The 24,760-nt window shown below is 40.9% G+C and overlaps 1 protein-coding gene across 1 annotated transcript; it reads right to left on the bottom strand.

Moving 5' to 3' along the window:
- Positions 1–21,992: 21,992 nt before the first annotated feature.
- On the bottom strand, positions 21,993–24,184 carry cd248a (CD248 molecule, endosialin a). Its single transcript, XM_030780564.1, has one exon. It carries the CDS (start codon positions 24,125–24,127, stop codon positions 22,190–22,192), a length of 1,938 nt encoding a protein of 645 aa, XP_030636424.1. The 5' UTR covers positions 24,128–24,184; the 3' UTR covers positions 21,993–22,189.
- Between the last annotated feature and the right edge of the window lie 576 nt (positions 24,185–24,760).

The following is a 24,760-nucleotide window of genomic DNA, read 5'->3' as shown; positions in this document are numbered from 1 at the left end:
AGAGTGTGGGCTTATTCACGCACATTTAAGAGTCTGACTTTTGACAGTTTTCTTTTTGATCAGAGCAGGGAGTGTTGACTTCCCACGCATGGAGATCAAAGCGGTGTTGATCCCTTGAACACTGACAACAGAGTGAGGAACATGATGTCTGCATACCAGATGACACATTTGCTGAGTCCTAGCTGCTCTCCATTAGTAACCATGTTAAAGCTGGTTCAGCAATGCTTTTTTTCTATGTGCTTTTGGTGTTAATATAACGTGAGACAAATCTGCTTACCATCACTTTCCATCCTTGTTATTCGTTTTTTGTATGTTTCTGTTTGTTTAATTCTATCTGATTTGATGGATTTATAATGGGAAAACGATTAACTGAATTAATGTTGCTGTGAGTATTTAAATGCATTCATGCTAGAACCAGCCATGCTATTTCTTTGTTTACATTGTGATATTTCAATCCACTTGTTCAACTTAACCGCAAAAAGGGATTCATTTGAATGCTGCTCACAAAAAAACAAAAACACTGTCAAACCCCCAGTATGCTTTGTAGATCTTTTGTTGGGGTGCAAGATTGTAAATAAACAGAGAAATAAATATTCCATTGGTGGAAGTAGTTGTGCTCCAATGGCATTGTGTGTGTGGCCAATAACCTTTGTTGTTTGTTATCAATTCTGCAATCATTCTTGGATTCCCCAGGGATCGCCCTCACTCATCCAATAAACCAAAATTCTCAGAATTAATTAGTACAGGAAAGGTATTTTAATTAAGCGACGGCAAGAGTATTTGTTGAAATCTCCATTTCTGTCCACCAATTTTATACTGAAACTGACTGATTTAACTTATGTCCTGCTTGTTTAATTTATATGCTTAACCACTGAAGGGTTTTTATTTCAGATAAGGCTGTGAGGTTTTAATAGATTAATCTGTATCTCCTGGCAGCTGAGGATTTATCTGAGGACCGCATGTGCTCCATTAAAAAAAAAAAAAAAAGTATCGGGTAGATATTATTTGCCACCAAAAGTAAAAGTATGTGTGCATATGCAATATGTTCATATTCTGATAAAGTCCTCACTGTGCTGTTTTAAAGCGATAAACATTAATACAACATGAAGACTGTGTATGGCACTGAATAAGCAATTACCACAGAGGGGGAAAAAAGTAACTAGAGTCACACGACAGAGTTTGGAAGTCATAAGACTCATCTGTTAGAGGAAAATTTAAAGAGAGGAGAGGGAAAAAGAGAAGTTTGACAGTGCTGGCCAGAGTAACAGGTGAATGAAGGAAAACACGGTACCTTAGAGCAGATGAACGCAATGTTTTATTTTCACAGTTTTATTTCTATTTCGTCTGTCTTATTTTGAAAACATCACCAAGCCAAACACATCCTGTGTTCGGTAGCATATTAATAACCTTAACGACAAGGCAGTGCCTATCATAGTGCTATAAAACAGACGAGATAATGTGAAACATTGTAATTTATGACGCTGTCAGACTGTTGTTCAGAGTATATTATGGAGAGCATTTGGTTGTTATTTTTATTATCTTAAGTCATGCTGGGTGGGCTTGCGTCTGTTTCTCAAGACAGCAAGTGAGTGTGGATCAAAAAAAAAGTTTGAAGTGATGAAAATCAAAGCGTATGAGAACACACATCAAACATCCGAGAGAATTTCTAGAACTTATATTCCATCATTACCGTAGTTATTGTGACAGGGTTGATTCATTGCATAGACCTGGCTCCAATAGGGAGGACTTAGGACACATCTGCAAAGGATATCTTACTCTAAGTTGTCAAAAGATTTATAAAAGATCTGCAGCATTTTGATTTGACTTCTTATAGTGAAAAATGTAAATTCACTGTATTTAAACCTGGGAGGGTATATAAACAAACCTGAGCAGTCACCTGTGTTCACTCTTTCAAAATCTCAGCAGCTGCTTTTGTTCAGATCCTAGATTTAGTAAGTCACTGAGTGAACAAAAAAATCTTCATATCGACTGCAGACAAATCCCAAATTGTGTGTCTCACTATGGCATCATCCAAAATTCAAAGCTAGGGTAATATCTTTAAGGGCTTTCAAAGAAATGAAAAAAGATGCTGGAAGCATCTGCTTGTTTTATGGGAACTTACCATATGGTCAGCTGGGTACAATAAAACAAAGCTGCAACAAACAGAGAAACAAGCTGCTGCTTGAGGGGAAACACAAATCAAGTCCATATCATGCCTTGGGCTCTCTGGTTCTTTCCATGTGTGGCGAGGAAAAGGGAAGATGGTTGGTTCCTCTCTCTCTCTCTCTCTCTCTCTGTTTCTCTCTCTCTCTGTATCTCTCTCTCTCTTTCTCTCTCTCTCTCTCTGCTTCGCTCTGTTTGCTGCCTACAGACATAATTAAAAGAGACTAATAAATGTTCAGTACAGTTCCTATTGTTTTATTATTTTTTTAATTTTATTGTTTCAGTTGCTGTATTTATTGTTACTATTATGTTCTATTAAAGGGAGAGATCAAGGAAACTTTGACAGTGTTTTTAAGTACAATTTCAGTAGGAAAACAGACCACACCATAGACACACCTGTCACATCCATTGTTAATGAAGTCATAGAAACACAGAGCTGATCCGAATTTTAATGTGAATGAACTTGTTCAATATGGTATTCACTGACAATATGGATGTGTAGAAGAAAAGAAAGCAAGTGCCAAAAAGGGGTTGATCTTCAGCCCTACCAGGAGCTCTGAGGGATAAAAACAGTTTTTTGTACTCTGTATGATTTAAGAGGCTGCAGTTATCCAATACAGTTTCTATTTCATATTAACAACAATATCAAACACATTAATACATTCAGAACTGAAGGCTGAGCTTAGGTCTTCAACATGTGTGACCATTGATCAGAAGTTTTATTGACACTACAGAGAATCAGGTATTTATAAAGAAACAGAGCAGTTATTCATATGTGTCATAACAGGGCATGCAGGCATGTGGCCTGTCAGAGAACATTCCTTGTCATAATCACCTTTGTTTTTCAAAACAGTACCAGTGCACAAACCATCAAAACATATCATCAATGTGCCTATACTCTGCAAAGCGTATTTCAGTATAGCATCCATTATAGTCTGTAGTCTCTCAATGTTTCAAAGTTTTGATACTGTGTTTGTTCAGTGTTCATCTGAAACTGGTTGAATGTCAGGAACTGTTACTGGCAGTAAATTAATTGTGGCAAAGCTGAAAGACATAACACTCCCAAATGAGTCAGCGGGAAAGGACATGTGGGATGGATCATTTCCACAGTACCCAAGCTTACACAATATTGTCTAACGTGCTAAACATCCAATTAATGTTTGCTAGCGTCTAGTGAGCTACACTCATAAATCAGGTGAAATCATTTTTCCGTTGCCGCCGACAAAAACTTCAGAGCTAACTCTAATGTCAGAATGTGAAAAACAACACACAAGGCGGAGACACTGGGTGTGTATGGCAACTGAATTTGTGGGAATATATGGGAAGAGAGAGAGAGAGAGAGAGAGAGAGAGCAACATTTGAAACGACCTTGTCAACCCCCAGTTAATCACAGGAACTGAACCATATTTCAAAGTTGGATAACAGCAAACATTTCATTAGAAGAACTTGCCTCACACGAGTCTTCAGATGTGTTTCTAGGCAGCCTGTGGCCTAAAGGTTAGAGAAGTGGGCTTGTGACCAAAAAGTCACCAGTTCAATTCCCAGGACCGGCAGGAAACATTCATGGCTGAAGTGCCCGTGAGTAGAGCACTTAACCCCCAACTGCTCCGGGCACATGTGTGCTCACTATTTGCTTTTCCTAGCGTGTGTGTTCACTGCTTCGGATGGATTAATGCAGTGGCCAAATTTCCCATCAGGGATTAATACATTATTACAAAAAAACCCCAAAAAAGCTAAGTCTGCCTGGGGCTGGATCACCCTCCTACTCTTTACCAGAGACAGAGTCACACCTTACAGGTATTGGTTTGGTCCTCCTTGACAAAAATCGGTTTTAAAGGTTTGAAATATCACCCCAGTAGGGGGCACCCATCTCACTGGGTTTAGTCAAGTTCAAGTTCACATCTGGACTCTCTGACCTTTATAAAACTCATTGTACCACAGAATACTAATGTAGTAGTACAAACTTGACTTGGATCTTCTAATCATCCCTTAACAGTAGGCTGTCCCCTCACTTCTACTCTACATGGAAGTGGGGGAAGTTCAGTACAAAGTAGTGGTGTTTGCTGTGAATGAAGAAGAATGCATTAGAAATGCACTGGTCCATTTTTCTTAAAAGGAACTAATTCATCTTAAAGATCAAGGCAGTAACCTGTCACGCGGTAATGGGGTTTATGGAGCACTGGTGTAGCCTATGTCCGTAAGCAAACAAATCATCAGGTTTATTAAAATGCTTTTTGACCTGATACAAAGCAGCAGTCAAGCAAGTGCATATCTTCCAGTCCAGTGCTTAGGGAGACCTATGGGAGATTCTGAGCTGAGGTCAGTCTGATTGGTGAAGTATGGGCTTAATGCAAAAAGGGTTTTTGCTTGGGTAGATACAAAAACAGTGTTTAACCTTCTGAATGGTAATTAAATCACCATGAAAATGCATCTTGTGTAAAACGTGCTGCATCTGCTTTAGTCTTCAGTGGATAAGTCTTCTAGATAAACCAGGCTCCTAAGGAACCTACAGAAACATTACCTGAGTATACCATTTTATGAGCACAGATAGACTGCATGTATAAGAAGTGAATTTTCTGTCAACACGTTTGACATTCACATCCATGAATACAGTATAGAAACCTAGTTTAAAAACATCATCATGTTATAACACATGCATTATACAGCCATTATGAAGCATTATTAAGGTTTTATAACATCTCGTTCTGAAAATACAACATTCATAGGAAGGAAGTGCAACTTTCATATAAATTCTGCCTTTGTTCAGAGAGCACTCATAAAACAGTTCACTGAGGTAATATTTCAATGAATCCTTCGGTGCCTGCCTACTCTCTGAGATGCAATTACCGAGAGCTGAAAAAAAATGTAGGGCGTTTAAAGACAATCCTGCATTTATTATTCATTGTGCGTATGAGAGGAGCATAAAAATGCCGCACTATATGATAGAGGTAAATTTGGGGGAATTGGCAAGGGAAATAATGGAAAATTTACATGCACTTACAAGAAAACGTAACTGTTTATCATCTGCAATGAGAAATGTGGACACACCTCTTGGCTAATTGACTCATCTTTTGTTAAAGTGTAGCCTAGGCACCACTTCGATGAGTCAGATTTGCTCCATCACTGTGTCTGTGTTGGGCTAAAGGATTTTAAATTAGTGGCTTAGTATAATTGCTTTATTGGTTGAGCATCTAAATGAGCTGCCTCTCCCTGTAAATAAAAACAATTAGGATTATGATTATTGGCTGGATGAAGTGAAAAAAAGAAAGAAAAAACCAAACAAACAGACTGTAGTACAAACCTATAGCTGAGGTTTTCAGTTTTATTCAGTTTGTAACTAGGTTCACCTTGACTAATCTTACCTTTCAAAAAAAAAAAAAAAAAGGAAAACTAAGTTCAAAAACCAAACACTCATTGATAAATGAACAGATAAGAGTGAAGCTGTAAAGGTTAAAAGGAAGGGTGCTAGGGGGAACCAATGAAAGTGTGGTCGTATCAAAATTGTGGCATGAATGTCAGGTAAAAATATAAAATGATCACCAGGCATTGGGGGATAAAGATGCAAACACTGCGCTGGACCAGACTGAACAAGACAGCACTCTGAAACCATTTAATACAGCACGCTTAATTTATCCCTAGGAACGACCCAGCTGCGGCTTATGGCTGTTCTCCATCTCACTTACAACAGAATGCTGTGTTTCCATGGCGCTTGCTATTCCAGACCCCCTTCTCTTACAGATGCAAATGTGATTTGCCAATACTCAATCAACTCTGAAAGTGTTAAATGAGCTCTGATAGTGTTTATATAATCCACACCCATGGGCCTGAATGGTATGACACCTGGTTGGCATTTTAAGGGGGTGATTTGAATACATTATGAATGATCACATCTGTACTGGGATCTCTGGTTTAGAGTTGTTCAATTATTTTGTCGATCTTGCTTGGAGGTCCCGCAATGAATCTTAGTGTGGAGAGTTTTTTATTTATCCTTGTGGACATCCCCTCTTTCACATATATATTCACGCCCCCTTGAGGAAGGGAGTTCAATGTCATGTTTGAAGGGGATGGAGGTGACAACGATGTTCCCTCATCCAGTTGTCTGTTCAGGAGCAATGGACTCTAGCTTACTTCCTAAACTGGATACCTCATCGTTTTTAAGTGTGTGTGTGTGTGTGTGTGTGTGTGTGTGCATGTGTGTGTAAGAGAGAGAGAGAGAGAGAGAGAGAGAGAGAGAGAGAGAGAGAGATGCCATGGAGACATTAACATGAAGTAGCCTGTGGAGAAATACAAAAAGTGAAAAAACCCACCACCCAAAATATCACGGTCTTTCTACCAAAACTATGATGTGCACATGCTTGTCTATACTCAGCTTAAAGGAGATATGTTAAGTAACCATCCACAAGTTAATGCCTTTATTTCTCATTTTTACAGATTTACTACAAGATATATACCAAACACTTGGTACCCTGTCCGGTTCAGCAGGGAACACACATGGGCATCATCCTCTATTGAGAGCATATGCAAGATTTGCGTATTTGCTTTTTTTCCCCCTTTTTCTCTTCTCAGGACTCCTCACAACTCCTTTCTCCTCCTCATGGTGGTATCACACCTGCGATTTCTTTTGCCACATCATCATCTTCTCTCCTTCTCCAGCAACAGGGTAATGTCTGGTGGAAGAGTAGTGCGGCCAAAGTCCATGAAGTTCAGTTGTTTGTTGATGTCATCTTCTTTTGTTGCCCCAAGATTCCAGGTGTGCACAGATGTTCCACACCAGTCTCTCCACGTTTGTGTGGTGTTTATACTTGGAAAGCAACTTCTTTTTTTGCTTTTGTTTGAAGATATCCACCATGTCATGCCTTGGGAGACAGCCATGCTACAAGGTTTTCCAGGTTTCTTGCAGAGAAGAGACTTGTGTCTGTGTGTAAGCCTCAGGCTGTTTGGTTTCGTGCTAAAAGAGAAATGCTTCGTCAACTGATATGTCATAAAAGCTGCATTTGAAGGTGCTACAGAAGTTCCACCATGTCAGCTTCCTCTCTGCTTCGTTCTACTCGGTCTTGGCTTTTTAGGAACATATTCTGACGGCTTTTGCTATCTGCTGTTCTTTCTTTGTCTTCTCGATTTTCCATTGCAAAGGATGCCCTGTCTCAGATATTAGTGTAAAACCATGATATGGGTTGAGTCAAACCAAACCATTTGTCTTCCTTGGCTGAAGTTACCCATGATGTCATGTAATGGTGTAATCTACTTTCGGCCTAGTTTATCGCCTTGGCAACTGTTCCAATGTTGCCATGGATGAATGGGTCTTTGGAACACTGTAACACTGTACATCAATCAAGTATACATGTAGTCATGCATTTAAAGCACATGTGTTTGTATGTGTATGTATTTTCACTGATTAAAGAGAGCATTTTACTGCTAATGCAATCTTACTCTGGAGCGCTAACCAAAAGACCTTTGGATTGACTGAGAGGTAACATAATCATGTTCCAAAACTGAAAAGGCAGAGACAGGTCAAAAGGGAAGGGATGGGTAAACAGCTTGTGCATGAATATGCAAAGGTGTGGATTGTGAATAAGGCAAATGAAAGCGCTTGTAAAACAAACTCGATGCTGATATGAAGGCTTTTGTTTAGATGCAGATGAGCTGCCATTTGGTAATTTCAACTCAAAAACAGTCTACCACTGGTTTTACAAAAATATGTTTACAATGGAAGAGTGTTATGAATGGGAGGAGTGTTAAAGACTGGACACAGCCTGTTGTTTTTGTTTTTTTTCACGGCACACTCTTTTGCTCTGTGGCCTTGATAAGACTAGGGGGAATGACAAATACAAGCCGAAGACACTGAAGAGGGACTTCTAAGTCATTGTGTGTTCAGTTCACCTAATGTTATCCTTTGTCACTGCTGTTATAAATTCAGAGGCTCATGCCAGAACACAACAGTTTCAGATATGTATATGTTGGGGATTTGAATTCAGGAAGAAAACAAATTAAGTACACAAAAATTAGAACAGTTTATGACTCTGTGCATTTGTGTGTGTGAGTTTGCATTTGGGTTTTGTGTTCTATGAACATTTTAGAGCCTGTTGTCTTAAAGTCTTCTATGCTGGGATTGCTTCACTGCTGAAGTGAGACAGTACACCTCACTAAAATGTTATGTCCTTTCTGCAGATTAATGTAACTCAACACACAGTACAATCATTATTTGCCTATCAGACAGGTAAATATTGCTTTTTCACCAAATACACATTTGCTTCCCAAAGCTTTCCATTTGGAGATGGCCCTATCTAACATTACGGGTTTCGAGCATTAAAATAGACCAGTCTGGTCCTCTGTGATGTGGTGTCAGGAGTGGGATTACATTAGTGTTTTAAGTTATGATGACTACTGCCACAGTATTTCCCTCTGTGCAGCTGCTGCGAAAGAGATTTGATTTATTTCTTAGCAATTGTTTTTGTCCACAGCATCAACCCTGGCGTTCCATCAGCATTGCATTTTCTAAATGTCGACAATGTTTGACAAACAAACAAACAAGCAATGAATGAATAAATAACCAAATAAATAATATTCACAATAAATCGCCTGCCTTGCTCTGTAATTTAAAGCACTGGTTATTCCGGCGGAAACAGTCATTTGTCACAATAACGGCAGGGGCAGGGGTCGAAACTGACCTGTGGCATAACAACTGAGCTCATAGATCTTACTTGTTTTCTGTTGCTTTTTATGTAATAACATATCTGTTAATCTAACCCATGCAGCCAGAGGAGGATGGGCTCCCCATGTTGAGTCTTGGTTCCTCCCAAAATCTGTTCCTATCTCAGTCTAAGGGGGGTTTTCCTTACCACTGTTGCCTTGGGCTTACTCAGTGGGGGTGTTTGGTCTGGCAACCTGTAAAGCTGCTTTGTGACAAAGACCATTATAAAAACAAATGAAACCAAATTGAACTCAGCTGAACTCATCAGTAATGAAAGCAACCTTCCAGTTACAGACTTGGATTGTCCACAGGAATTAATGTTCTCCTATGTCCCACTGTGCTACATACACAAATGTATGGCAAAGAGCCTGGCTGTAGAAGTGTCATGCATGTGATTATTATTAGAACAAAGGTCAAGTAGGTGTCAGGGACAGATATAAATATTCTCCCTCTTCCTCTGAGGTGTATGCGGGTCACAAAAACAGAGCATTTATTACGGTTACACGTCTTGGCAAGTGCCCATCCAGGATGTCACCTGTAAAAGGCGTGTGTGAAACACGATTACTTAGCAAGGCAAGCTGCTGGAGCAGCAGCCAGCACTGTGGAATGGCCAAGACACTCAGAAACAAGGACATTTCTGTGCAAGAGAGATGAAAGAGTAGAGAGAGAAATAAACAACGTCGTCTGCAACCCCCCACGAATCATGGAAAGCGCAGTACCCAGCGCGGGAATCAAGGCTAGTGTAGCAGGAGTAGAACAGCTTTATTGCCTGAGGAAAGAATCCATTCACAGGAATGCTGTTTTGAGAGATTTTATTACACACTCACATCTGGTTCCACCTAAGGTCCCTCATAACAACTCATTGTGTTTCCAGAGAGCAATTTAGGAGGAATTAGCAACACAAACCGAGGACCTCCAAGTCCTGTCCGAGGAAAGCCGATGTAAGCTGATTGCAAGAGATTCACCCTTTGGCATCTTGCTTTGATACAGTAAATCAGAAAACAGGACACTTTCCGTGACAGGATTATGGCATGCCAACACGCATGCAGAACTTATAAAAGTGATAAAGCGGTACGGTGCATGAACTCCAGTCAGGAAATGAGACAACCGTGAGAAGAAAAAAGAAATAGACAAGATTCTGTGACCAGTTAATGGTTAGCCAAATGTTAAGCTGGATTACTAAAACGATGCTGTGACATGACATTCTTTACAAAAGCAGACAAAGTTTTCAAGTCTTTCTCATCCTGTGGAAACACTCCAAAGCTACCTGGAAGACTTCCCTGACAAATATACAATTACTAAACAACAGAAAGCTCCTTAGCCATTGTCAGTTTTGTTAATATTGATGGTTATCAGCTGTAAATGTAAATGATACATTAATAATGCAGTCTGACAGGTATGAGTCCAAACCCTCATACCTGAAGAAAGGAAGAAGTAACACTGATGTATTTGGTTTGGACTTAAGCACTGAGGTTTCATAAAGAGTTATGACAATATGACATGGTTTCTGTGGTTTCTATGCACATGACGTTTTGCATTATACAATCTGGCCAGTTACGTGTTGAAATTTAAACTGTTGACTAGCACGTGGCACGTCAAAGAGTAAACACCAGTGTTAAATGTTTGTAAAATGTTTGTAAAACCATTGTAAAATGTTTGACTCCCTTTAGCTTGTAGACTAAATTACAACACTATATCACATCAATAACTCACACTTGTCTTTTTACACTTCTCTCTCTTTTTCCTGTGTGTTTCTTTTGCTACAATTTATTTCCATGAAATCTTTCCCATGGTCAGGTTATGTACCTCTTGTCTGAATCACAGCACTGTACGTTTGATTACTGATGCTGTGCACCTAAAAATACAGCCATTGTAAGTAGAATCCATCATGTTGCACTATTTGAGTAATTGCTATATAAGTCTGTAAAGATGAGAACACAATTCTTGCAACTCTTTTAGTTTTTCTCAAGGCCAACTGGACCATGAATGAACAGTCTTAGCCTTGGTGCAGTTGTGTGGACCTATATTACATTTTATAATTTTACAACAGGCCTTGCCAACAACATGATGAACACATAAGAAAAGCAACTAGAATTCAGTTGTTCTTTTCTTTTCTTTTTTCTTTTAAGGTGCAGCTGATAACAGCACTTCTTTGACCCCGGCAGACCTTTGAGTGGAATGCATGCAGTGAGAGTTTTGTGAGCCACACAGCTCATCTATTTGAAGAGGCCCCTATTCAGATAAATGGCTCATGTGTGATGCTGTAAAAAGCTATAAAACCACCGACTCTGTTGTGTTTAACCCTCGAAGAACCAAATCCACCGGCCACTGACAACCTATACGCACACAGCAGCCCTGTAAAGCCTGTTAGATGCCACAGACGTTTTATTCTGGTAAAAAGCCAAAAAAAAAAAAATGATGGCTTATATCCAGAGGTAGCCATAAATGTGAAATAATTTGTTGTTGACAGGGTAAGGCTATTGTTTATTTTTGACTTTTTCCATGTCTGCAGTAGCAGCTTCCTCTAGTCTTGCTGATAGGATCTGATAAGATCTCTGAGCTGCAATATATTATCTCCTAAAACGCTGGGGGGGGGGGGGGGGTGTCTGCAAAATGTCAAGACCTGAGATTTAGATATGTAAACCTTTCAAGGAGGAAGTTGTTCACCACACAAATGAATTGTAATTATTTAGAAGTTTTACAGCACAGGCTGTAGATTAACCATAGGATTGCTCTAATTTTGACTGTCCTCAGTCCAAGCTTTGGTATTCACCCAATATGCTGGCTTAGCACTATGGCTAAGTTGAAGGACGTGGACTCTGAAAAAAAAGGACATCTGTTTAGCTGCTTTATAAAGAAAAAAAAGGATCTCGGGCAAGAAATTCAGAAGAAATAAGACACTATGCTTGAAAAAATAACCCAACTAAAGTACAGTACTCGAACTGTCTAGACAGGAACATGAAAAAAATTGAATTACAGAGGAGAGGCTTTATTACACACACAAAAAAGATACTGTCCTACTTAATCTGTTTGGTCTTTTTTTTTTTAATTGCCGGTCAAATCTATGAAGATATATCACACTGCATGGGAAAACTGAATGCTAAAAGGTGAAAAGAAGCCGATTTATTAACACCACAGTATTGTACTACATCACAGTATAATCCAGTGACTCTCCCAAATACAAAGACTGGAATTCAAAATGCTCAGTCCCTCCCAAAAAGATCAGCGCAAATACACACATCTGTCTCTCTGTTCAGATGTGACTGAGTGTCAGGGCGGAAAAGCGAGAACACATATGTTAAATTTGTAAGAGTTTAGGTTCATTGGCTTTTACATCTAGAGCAGGGGGAGCACACTGGCCTGGAGTTGAGGCAATACAGAGGGAGAGAGGGAAACACAGGCAGACAGGACTCCTGGGTTTATGTATAGCTAGAATTTGCTTTCAGCTCTCCAGAGATGGTTTAATCTTCCCTGGCTTGCGATTGATGGGTTGTGCTGGGAGACTCCTGGTCCCACTGCACACATCTGGTTCTAATATCTCATGCCCTTTGGTCACCTTCACTATCCAAGACCTGCCTCCCCATTGTCAAAGCATTTAGCTGGACTGGAACCAGAAACACGGCTCGGAATGTACACACAGGCGTGCACTCACTCTCTTTCTCTCTCTCATAAGCAGAGAGAGAGTGAGTGAGAGAGAGAGAGAGAGAGACAGAGAAAGGGGAGGGGAAGGGAGGGGGAGAGAACACAATACACCCAAATGAATCGTCCTGTCTGTCCAGTTAAGCTTATCAATGGATATTTCTGGTGATGCACAAAATTTGATCACAGTCAGACGCATAAAGTCATAGTCACACGGCCTGCAGTAGTCCTGTTAATTCACAGAATTTCACTAAATGTCAATGCACACAGGAGTCACAGCACACAGGTCAAACAAAATGCCCGGCCTGTCATTCCGTGCCATGATGTACTTTGTGCGCTGAGGCATACTTCGATTCTATTTGATTACATTTTATTTTTTCATGAAGTACGAGCAGTTCTGTCCAAGCCAATTACTGTTTAAATACATCATCACTGACGCGGTGCTATTTAGTGTGGTATTACCAAGAGCTTGGCACTCATGCACTGTATCCATTATGTAACTGTGGTGACATGTAGAAGATTTACTTATTCAGAAAGTGCCCCTCGAGACTGTTGTTGACAGCGAAGAGGACAAAAGATGATAAAGAATCTAGTTTTCAGACATGACAAATGAAAGCTGAGAAGATATCAATAAAGTTAGCCTGTAATAAAAAGAAAAAAACAAAAAACCTACCGACGGTACTCTTTTACTCATTCACACACATTTCTTCAAAGTCTTCAACAAGTAGCCATTAAAGTCTAAATATACATTTTATAATATATACCATTAAAAATGCAGGACAACTCAATGCCCCCAGAGATGTGTTCTTCAGAGCTGTCCATCGTTGTTATGTACTGCTTATATTTCTTCACACAGCAAAGACAAATAAATAACATATAAATAAATTAATTAATAAATAAAATGTAAAAAACCTTCTTAAGCTCCAAATTCACACAGAGATTGGCATTTAAAATTCTCTAGACCTCCGACACTACTTTGACAAAAACAGTCACAGCGTTACTGAACATCTCACCAAGTCAGCCAGTTACTGAACATCTCACCAAAACAATCACAGAGTTGTTGAACATCTAACCAGCCTCAGTCATACTGAGAAGATGGTCTCAGTGAAATGGTTTTTCCTTCTGAATGAATAAAAAAGTCCCGTTTCATTATTAAGAGAGCACTGGTGATGTCATCCGATCTCTGCAGGACCAATTTGACAGAGATAGTTTCCCTTCCTTCAGTGGGAGAGGCTATCGGCAATCTGGAAAGATTCTCTGTGTCGGAAAAAATTAGCGTAGGTGATTTCTGAAAGGAAGGCTTTCATGGAACCTGCATGGCTGGATTATTGCAAAAATTGTGAAGGGGGACTCATGAAGGGAGATGCAGGCTTCTTTCATACTGTTGCTGTATTTCAACCCCACTCAGATCAAATCAGTGAAGGTTTTTCTCTCAATACGTAAAGAAACAATGTAGGATAGCACACGTTCATGAGATGATTACAAATACAAACCTTGAGATTTCATATCCTCTGGTCAGAGTTATTCTTTTTTTCCTTTGGTACTGCAGACAAAATTACTTGTTGATTAATTTTTTTTTCCAGTTTTTCAAAATCATTTTAGACAACAGCCTATTATTTAGGGCATATGTCATCTGCACATAAACCAAATTCTGTTGTTTTCTGAGTATGTTAGAGATGTGTTAACATTTAGTATATACTACAATATGGGCTAGAGAGAGAATAAAAAGCAAAGCATGAGGAGAGAGGTAATAGATCCTGTCAGGGGCCTCTGCTTCTGTGGTTAAGCTGGAATAGATTTGATTTTCAGGCAGCTCCTCTCCTGTCTAATCCACCACACACACACACACACACACACACGCGCGCGCGCGTGCATACACACTTGTGGTATTGAAGCTGGCCTTGTTGACCTGTGATCCAGTCAGTGGCAGAAAGATAAGGAATTATTCTTTCCCATCACTGGAGCAGACACCAAGCAGTCTACAGCTGCAAAGCGAAGAATTCCAGAGACTACTCTAGAGAAAGACAAAGAGAGAGAGAGAGAGAGAGACAGAGAGAGAGAGAGAGAGAGAGAGAGAGAGAACAGTGACACAGTAACAGGTGCAGGTGTTTTATTGGTTGATGATGAAACAATAATATGTTAATATGTTAATAATAATTAATGTATTGATTCTCGTCACAGCTCCCGATGACAACAACTCCCAATTTGAAGAGCACAATGATTTTTTTTTTTAACATGAAAATTACGAATTGTGGAATCAGTACATAAAACCCAGTGTTTATGCTGCACTGTCACATCACCACTGACTTTCTTGTTGTGTGTATCAGGGCTGCTTGCATTTCAGATGGTTTATCCATGGTAAGACTATGTATTGATGTATTGTGAGCTGACTGACTAGGCCAATCTGAGGGAAAAGAGCTATGATCCTTCAGTGAGGAGCTGGACTAGAGGTGTGCATACACACACACACACACACACACACACACACACACACACACACACACATATATATATGTATAAACTTGACTTCAATGAAGTCTTACCTTAATTTCAGCGTTACTGTTATCATTACTATTAATTTAAACTGAAGCAAGTTTTCTGACTGAACTGGACTATGGACCCTTCACTTACACTTGAGGAGATTAACTGGCTAGAGACAAAATGTCAACAGTGGACAGGCTGGTGCTTTTATTAAGTATGCTTCAGTCTAGAGAAGATAGGCTACAGGCATAGGCAATGCTTCGTATTTACTGACATGCAATGCAAATGAACACACGTTTTTGTAAGACACTGGTGTGTTGTATTGCAATGAATTATGAACTGTTCTCCAAGGCAGAGAAACTCAGACAGCGCCAAAGCGGGCTTACAGCATTTCAGCATGATAACTGGATTAGGGATGTGCCAGAAAAAACTGATTTTACACCTTTAATCGGAAAGAAATAGAACTACTTCGTGCTAATGAGGAGAAAATGAGAGGAATCCTCAATGAGGTAATGTGAATGAATATATAATGATTAATGTGATTCTCATAATTACAGTGTAATTTGAAGAGTCTTCCTACAAATTTACAGTGTTTCACACTGAGTGTTCACAATAAACCTTTCAAAGGCATAAATAATTGTTCTGTGATTCATTTAATATGGCTGAAGTTATTTTAGTTTTAGAGTACTGCTTAAAACAATATGCTGGAGTTTTAATAGAATTCCATGAAGTTCAGAACACATGTCATGCTATAGATCACCTAAGACTGTTTTTAAATTGCATAGCTACATTTCTGATATATTTATAGCAAGTTTGTGTTAGCTTTAGCTTACCTGAATCCTAAAAACAATATACTTTAACACTCCCAAGACTTAAATCAAGCTCTTTTTGGTTCATTACCAATGATCTGAGTTGATCTATAGCACAACTGCCATAAAGAAAATCATTATGAACAGCATTATTCAGGAGTAGAAAATGACTGTACTTCATAATAAGAGCCAACACGTGTTGGGCATTTCAGTGACACGTGCTAAAGGTTAAAAAGTAACCTGGATCTGGTAAATAGGCCTGTTTGAAAGTCAGCAAGAAAACCGCTGGATTAAGGCAGCTTTATCATTCTCCCTTTAAAGCTCTCCTCAGCTCCCATTGTGGGCTCACTATCTGGAGTACAGTACTACGGGATATTTTAAGTGTTTCAACGGATATTTTAAGTGTTGTTATGATAGAGACTGGTGAAAGACATGTGTGTCAGACACATTCACGTGGTGAAATAGAACGAATTCCCCCTCGGGCATGACATTGTCATTCCTTTGATTTACGTTATAAATCACCTCCGTCTCGTAGATTCTTTGACGGCACAACCCTGTTCAGAACTTTCCTTTAGCTGTCTCTCGTCCGCTCACATATGCCCTTGACACGCCTGACGTGGACTTTGCTGGGCTCTCTCCAAAGCTGTTTTGCCGTCTACTCCCTGCAGACGATGGGCAATCCGTCTGCAGACCCCGGTGACAAAACGCTGGCTGACAGATCAAAGGCTCGAGCCTGGGAAAGCTCCACTGCCTGTACCAAAAAAAAAAAAAAAAAAAGAAAGAAAAGAAAAAAAGCAGCTCATGAAAACAGATAAATCAAAGGGAATTCTGTATGATTTGTACCCCGCACAGCAAGATATCAAAGAATGAATTGGCTGTTTCTACAGTCGCTCCTTCTGTCGTGTAAACAGGTGATATCACACGACCAGTTGGGAGAAATCTGGCATTGTTCAGGGATCCATAGAGACTTTAAGTCAATTAAAAGCCCAGAAAAGAGACTCTTCCCAGTGTATCCCCTCATGGACAACATGGAAGATTTATGCTGCCATCAAAGGGATATTACAGTAGACTTCCATGGTCTTGTGGCTAATCCAGGAACTCACATACAATGGTGGGATTTGGCAACACTTGTGCTTGGAAATTAATTTTAAAATGAAAATTTATGTATGTACAGTATGTCAAAACTGTGACTAAAGACCAAAGTGATCACTTCAGGGCCTACAAGATATCAAACCACTCTTTTGTTTCAGTTGTGTATTTAGTTTGACAAAAAATGGGGAAAAGACACGAAAAATGTATTACATTTCTGGAATAGCTTTTGCAAACACTCAGTATTTTGCACTGTGCTGTGTTGTAACTGAACCAACCTTTGACTTGTCTTTGTAAACTCAGTCTAGCCACACTTGAAGGGGGTTGGGGGAGGGGGAGTCCAGTGACGGACGGCATAAATAAACACGTGCACTGCGTCCATCAAAACGCAAATGAAATGGACTGTTTATATAGCAAAGACTGTAAGACATGAAAATCCCACATAGACTGAAGAACAGTGGATTTTGCCGGTAAAACGTTTTCCCTGAAAACATTCCCTCATTCATTGGTTAACAAACACAAAGAACCACACACTTACAAATATGTATACACACATACATGCTCTCTCACAGATGTAAACACAAATGCGCACACACACACACACACACACATGCACATATACAGAGGAAGCAGGCATAAATGCATGGATCCCATACATAAAATACTGTGCTGTGTGCACATGTTTTTCAAATTAACTATCAACATATCACCACGGAATTCTACTGCATAAAGAATAAACTCACACACCCATGTACAGATGAAAACCGAAACACATGAAAAATTATATTCGCAACACACTCATCTCCATGCAGGACTGAGACACTATGAATTCTCTCCATACATATTGTTCTAATTAGCAACAGATGTGGGAGAGCACACAAAGAATAGACTGCCTTCCTGCTCCACTTTTGCCCCCCCCCCTTAAAAAAAAAAATGGTTCAGTCTAAATCACAGACCCTCCTTCATTCCTCTGTCAACCTTTTGCCTTCTGTATTCTGACGCTGGTGCACTGTACCACACTGTACATTCGAACATGAATAACGACCAGTAGGCTGACCACTGACGGTGAGCTTATCCAAACTAAACCGCCCTCTCCAACAACCACCCCTCCTCCCCCTCAGCTGCTGGAGGGTGAGGAATCTGCCACTGGTCCATGGGTAAAAGACCACCCAGAATTCACATGACACTATCTGTAGAATAATGAAGGAATTTACAAAATGAGACATACAGCTGTTGTGCAATTATGGTAAATACACCTTATTCTATCATTACACAAACTTTTCTTTCTCTCTCTCGCTGACTCTCACTCCTTCTCTCCCACTCTCGCTCTCCCCTTTAGCATTGACCTGTGAAGTCTGTAGGAAAATAACAATGGGAACTTGAAAACTTTTTCAAGTTGAGCCATTGTGATACATGATAGAAAAGATTTCTGAAATATTGAGTTGACTTCTTGTGACCTCTCCAAACAAATATTACTACTAATTAACACTTAGAAGTGACGTGAGGAGCCCCCAAAAAACACGCTCTGGGGTAAAGCAGGAACACATCTGTCAGCGTCTAGCTGGTTTTGATTCCTCTGAGCCTAAGCTCTGTTAAAGACATTGAAACTGACTTAAATTCAGCAAAACGTCTCTGTTAAGTTATGCACAATTCTTTCACCACTGTTGCTCAACAATCAGAAAAATGTTTGTTTTCAGCCAGCGCTTTTGGGAAGTGGGTTTCCTCAGCAATCTTTTTGCTACTTTGTCTCTGCTGACTACCACAAACAGAATGACCTGTTCAATTTTAAATAATTTAACAGAGACTCTGTTTTTTAAACAGCTAAATCTTTGTGTTCACAATGGTTTACTGATATCAATGGGTAGCCGCACTGATTTTCACTGCAACTCCAATCATAGTCACGAAAGTGTAGTTATTCATATTGAAAGTTATTCACAAGTTTCCAGTTCTGGTAATTTTCATACAAATACAAAAAGCTCCCAGGAATTGCACACAGACAGTCAGGGCATGGATTTGTCTGCATAAACAATAAACAAATGCACAGGCCTTTGAAAACCCTAAAAGCCTAAGACATGGAAGATATTTGGGTTGTCACATATTTGTTGTAATTAACATCGCTGTTAGTGATTCATATAAGATTTCTTACCATAAATTCAGAAAACTCGTACGTTCATGTATCCCCAGGGAATTATGTAGGTTTGGAACTGACTCAGTCCATGTTTACATTCCTTGGGAAATGTTTGCAGTCACTGCTGATGTCACAGAATGTGACCTTTCCCAGCGTCGCTCACATGACCGCAAGAGACGGCCGTCATCTCAATGAACCATCTTCTCTAACATTCTTCAAAAACTCTAGCAAAATTGGATGGATGGGGTCCTGTAAGTGCTGCAGAAATACACAAACAGAGCTGATTTCTGATGACTTAAAAGAAAATGTCTGAGTCATGGTCTTCATCCATCTATCTTTAAGTGGAGGCTTCAGAACACTTAAATGCATGTCGACCAGTTGCTCTGGCGATGTGTGGGAATGGTTTTTATACACTGTTTGTACTATATCATTTCACAAGCGTATCGACGTCCGGCCTCTATAAACACCTGACAATCAGCCAGTGAGTTGAGGTTATAGCTTTGTGGCTGATAGTTCTCCTTTCAATACTTTTCTCCAGTTCCAAGAACTGAACATTTACAGCCTGAATGTCAGCAAAGCCAAGCATTCCATGAGAGCAGGTTCACTAAACCAGCAGTGTGAATGCATACAGTGGACCGAACTTGACATACCTGACTCACTCTCTAAAGAAACATTTCCCGTGAGTCCGTTTGTTAGATGTATCGATCAGTTGGGGAGTGGAATCGGTTGCCCAGGGCGCGTCTGACAGCGGACTGACAAACACAAGGCCTGTCAGCACTCTTTCACACCAAGGAAACGGTAAAGGAACAATGCTTTTACGAAAGTTGAATCAATAAACTGCCCCAGTAAACAACGCGCAGTTTAATCAGCTGTGGTTGATGTGAATTCATGTTCAAGAGAAGTAGTTCTTTATATTGGCAAGTAGTGTTTTCTGGCTTTATGAGTGTAACATTACAGGGCGTGGTTTCTATTTCATTGTTTCCATGTTTTCTATTTGAAGTGGGAGACCTACATATTCAAAAGTCAAAATCTCTGCTACCTGGATAGTTATTGAAGGTTTAATGGAAACTCTGGGTGCACATATTTACAGGGGTGACATCCCAAAATGTGTGCATTTACGGAAAACTGTCTACAGTCTGATTACAGATACAAAAGACAGGGCCTTGGGTAATTTCACAGAGAGAGAGAGACACACACACACACACACACACACAATTATCCACAACAGAGCCTCAGTGATAAAGGAGTTCTCAGAGGTTTTAGTGGAATGTCAGGCTGCTGTGTTCTGATTGGATAATCAGCTAACATGGAGCACTTACATCGTTAGGCCTAATAATGACACAGTGTAAAATAGGACCATAGGAATCAAGCTAAATATGCAACAGGAGACAAGACAGAGAGAGAGAGAGAGAGAGAGACAGAGAGAGAGTGAGTTAGTTTAGTGATACAGCAACGAAGATCTGACATAAACATGATTTTGCTAAGTATGGAAAATCAGTGGTTGTCACCATATACCAGGGATGGCATTATGCATCTATTAATTTACTGTCAAGTCTCTTTTTTTTCCTTGTTATCATGGAAATGTGGTAAATAATGAGATATTGTGGAATTTTACATTAGAGGGTTGTCATCTTATTTCATTTTGTATGAGTATCTTAATTCATCTTGTATGAGAAGTATATATTTATTTGTTATGCACTTTGGCATGGAGGCAAGCACAAATTTCAGAACACTTGTAGCTCATCTTTGGTTTTCAGTTCTGACGTGAGTTCTAGTCACACTGGAGGGTGAAATGTGCCGGTGACAACGCTTCTCATTAGAGGAAAGGACACAAGCAGGCTCATATGGACCCTTAACTGAACAGTTTAATGAACAATTACTGAACAAAGCAACAGGTAATAGGATTGAAAATGGTCTGTTCTCTGTTAGGTTGTTGTTTTTTTCCATTAATGAAAAAAAGAACCTTTTCAGGGTAGAAGACACACTGAAATCATTGAACTGTGATTACAAAGTATGCACCATTTTGGCACCACTGGTCTTGAAACAACAGTCTTAACTTCCAGGCTGAAGTGCTATGCAATGTATGAGAAAAGGAAAGGGAAAAAAAAAAAAACAGAGTAATTCCAGATGCTAAGATGTACCAAAAGTATATACAATAGAGACGTACAACTTGTGAATGATTGCACTGTTCACTCAGAGTACTTTAGGGAGGGTACTGGTGTTTCACAGTCAAAAACCAAAAAACAAACAAACAAACAAAAAACCAAACAATTATTAAACACATTTTGTATCATTATTAGATCTCAGCCTGAGGCCCTGCATAGCACAACAAGTTTGTCACAGACTTAGAATGTGTCTTGCGACATATGTATTTCTTGCAACATGAGAGAAAAACTTTTCACTAAATATATAGTGGGTGTTTGTAAGCCCTGGTTCTGGTGCTGCATCTGGAACATATCAGTTCGTGTGAAAGCTCCACAGGTATCCAGAACCACAGGTACGCACAGACTGTTTTTTCTTTTAGAAATTTCTTTTGTCTTAGGAAGTGGGTAAAAAAAATGCATTATTGCCTTTCATAGCCTCTCTATTTGCAGTCTTCACCCTAAGAGTTTAAGCATTTGCTCAAGTTGTACAAACACTCTCCTCTCCCACTGAAGGAGAGTGAAAGGCAGACTTGTGAAGAATAAATCATAACCTGAAGACTGATTCAGAGCTCTTGGGTTTTTCTTAACTCTGAATTGAATTTCTCTGAAGACATGCGTCTCTTATGTGACTTCCAATAATGGACAATTTATTATCTATTCCAGCTCACAAGAATAAATATGACCTGATAGAGTAGGCCAGGCTGTTGTTTGTGCCTCTGCCCACTGAGCATGGCTCCTATGTACATGTTATTTTTTTAATTTATTTTTTTTTAACCAAGATCAATATAGACACAAAGTAGAAGTTTTATTTTTTTGTCTCTTGGCACACTGCAGAATAGGAGGGAGAGCAGCGGTTTCTCAAATATTCCCTCTCCCGGCTTGTTCCCTTCTAATAGATATTCCGCATAAATATTCTCACATATTAAGTGTCACAGAAGAATGGGAGCGTGCAGCCCAGTTCTCCTTTGCTCCCGTCAGAATTTCGACTGCTCACACGTCAAAATGATATTTATTTCCTTCTCTGGAATGCCACTGCGCTGGCTGATTATACATGAGACTTTGTCCCAGCGTCTATGTCGGCTGCTGCTTTGTCGCTGGCTCCTGAGATCCAGTGGTAACAGTCTGTAGCGCTCTTGTTGCTGCGTTGCTGGGCGTTGCAACGCGTACAGTAGATGATGCCCAGTACCACCAGCACCAGAATGAAAATGCAGAGGGGTACCAGCAAAGCTACCAGGAGCCAGTTGCTCTCATTCGCAGATGTCTCCTCCTCTATTCCTTGAACTGGTATTTGATTTGTAATGAACAAGGAGGGGGTGTGTGACTGTGGGAAAGCAGTGTTCGTCTCTTCATAATAGTCAACTTCCGTATCCATATCTGCCGAAATAGTGAAAGAGTCCTCGTTCTCTGATGGGCTGGAGGTGTGCCAAAACCAGCTCCATGCTCCACCTCCAACAGTAGAAGTGGAGGGAGGTGTAGCGGTCATGGTGCTTTCGTCATCATAGTAATCAGGTGTTGGTGTCGCGGTTGTGGGCGGAACCAGTGCTTCATCCTCCGGCTCTCTGAAATCCGGAATGTTCCAGCTGTCTTTTGCATCCTGGGAAGGTTTTTTGAGGTCTGGGGTTAGCTCAGCCTCTTCAAGAGAAGCTGTGGTGAGTGACATCAAATCAGTGGACAGGTTCTCCACATTGGGAGGGTCAGTCAGCCAATCGAGCTGCTCTGTACCTGAATGTGATGGCCAGTTGATATTGGGCTTGGCCAGCCAAGGGTACTGGGGATCCCACATCGGATCAGGGTTACTGGTGATCCAGGGATGGGGAGGAGTGGCGGATGGAGTCTCCTGATCCCCTGAAATCAGCCTGCAGGAGTACTGGTTAGGCATTAGCTCGTATCCCTCCTCACAGTAGCACTCGAACCCACCATCATAGTTGAGACACATATGCTCACAGGTCCCTTCGATCTGGCATTCGTTGATGTCATGACAACGACTCGGGTCCTCCCCCAGCGGTGCGAAACCCAGGCGGCAGTGACAGATGTGAGAACCTGGTGTGTTCTCGCAAGCGTGTTCGCAGGGTTCCTCTGTGCATTCGTCCACATCTTCACACATGCCCGCTTCATCCAGCCAGTAGCCAGCCTCGCATCGACACTCAAATGTTCCTGGTGCATTCACACACTGTTGCTCGCACGGGCTCTGCAGACACTCGTCCACATCCAAGCAGCTGTGCTCGTCCTCCATCAGCATGTAACCCTCAGGACAGATGCAACGGTAACTGCCCATCACTGGCAGGCACTCGTATTGACACAGTGACCCCTGGCATGGGTCCGTTTGGAAACAGCTCACCCCATCCTCGGCCAGGAGGTAGCCCTCGTCACATTTACAGTAGTGGTGCGTCTCTGTCTCCACGCAGTCGTGGAGGCATCCGCCATTGTCCTGGTCGCACCAGCTCTTCTTGGGGATGTCGGTGCACAAGGGGGCGTCCCTGTTCCAGGCGACACTGCCGTCACTTCGCTGGGTGCATAGCACGGACTGATCTTCTTTAGTGCCCATGGGACAGGGCACCTTTGCCATAGTCCCGATGGGCACATGAGTGAGAATAGTACTAAGCAAGTTAAAAGGGGTGCTATAAAAAGCGTTTCCACCTCCTTCACTCCTAATAGCGGGACACATACCCCTGTAGGTGAACCTGCACAGGTATGCGTCCACGGGGACTGAACAGGGTCCATCCCTCCACTTGAAGTTGTCTTGGAGCTCGGAGGAGACGGTGCTGTACCCCATAATAACACACCGAGGGAACGAGCAGGTGGACGGAGAATCGTCATGGAGCCAGTTAGTGTACTGGGTGTCCTGGTCTCCAGTAATCCAGCTGAAGCCGCGCAAGGGGCGGTTGGGCGAACACTGGCGTGGCTGACGCTGCAATCCGATCCAAACTTGCAGACGGCTCTGATGAGCCCTCAGCTCCATGTTGGAGAACAGAGACTCAATCATGAGAGCGTCCTCGGATTGTTTGATGGTGGCCAGGTTGCCTCCCCTTTCCTTACAGATTCTCCAGGCTTCCAAGAAAATTTTACGCTGAAAGTAAAGTACAAAGCAGCCATTCTCATTACACAAGGCATCCCGTTCCCTTAAATCCTGACTCCAAACTCCACTCGTACAGAAAAGCCAAAGGGGGATACACAGAAAAGTATAGTCCACAAGGGAGCCCATCCTTCACAGATACTCTCTCACCCTCTCTCTCTCTGTTGCAGTTTTTCTTCTGTAACTTTTTGCAACTTTTTCAAAAGTTCTCCAACTGGATCAATGTACTGCTTTGAGGAGAAAGCTAAAACCACAAGGTCTAACCTTTTCTCTTCATCTGAATATTCCCTTTCCAAATTTTTCTCTCCCCCCTCTCACACGTCTGTCCTCTGCTCCGTCTAATGGAACTCTGTGTCAGAACTGAGTGCCTGCAGCTTGCCCCTGATGAGAGAGAGAGAGAGAGAGAGAGTGAAAGAGTGTGAGAGAGAGAGAGAGAGAGAGAGAGAGAGAGAGAGAGGGTGAGCAAGGGAGGTGTGGGTGGGAGGGAGAAAGGGAGGTTGCAATAGAGAAAAAAAATGTATGTTTTTAGAAGAAGCACAGGGG

This window comes from Chanos chanos, chromosome 7 (assembly GCF_902362185.1).
Source record: "Chanos chanos chromosome 7, fChaCha1.1, whole genome shotgun sequence".
NCBI lineage: Eukaryota > Metazoa > Chordata > Actinopteri > Gonorynchiformes > Chanidae > Chanos > Chanos chanos.
The sequence above is the reverse complement of the archived record's forward strand: the minus strand, read 5'-3'. Positions and strand labels throughout refer to the sequence as shown.

Bases quoted from the DNA above. Each gene is read 5' to 3' on its own strand.
- cd248a (XM_030780564.1), bottom strand. From the start codon at position 24,127: ATGATTGAGTCTCTGTTCTCCAACATGGAGCTGAGGGCTCATCAGAGC.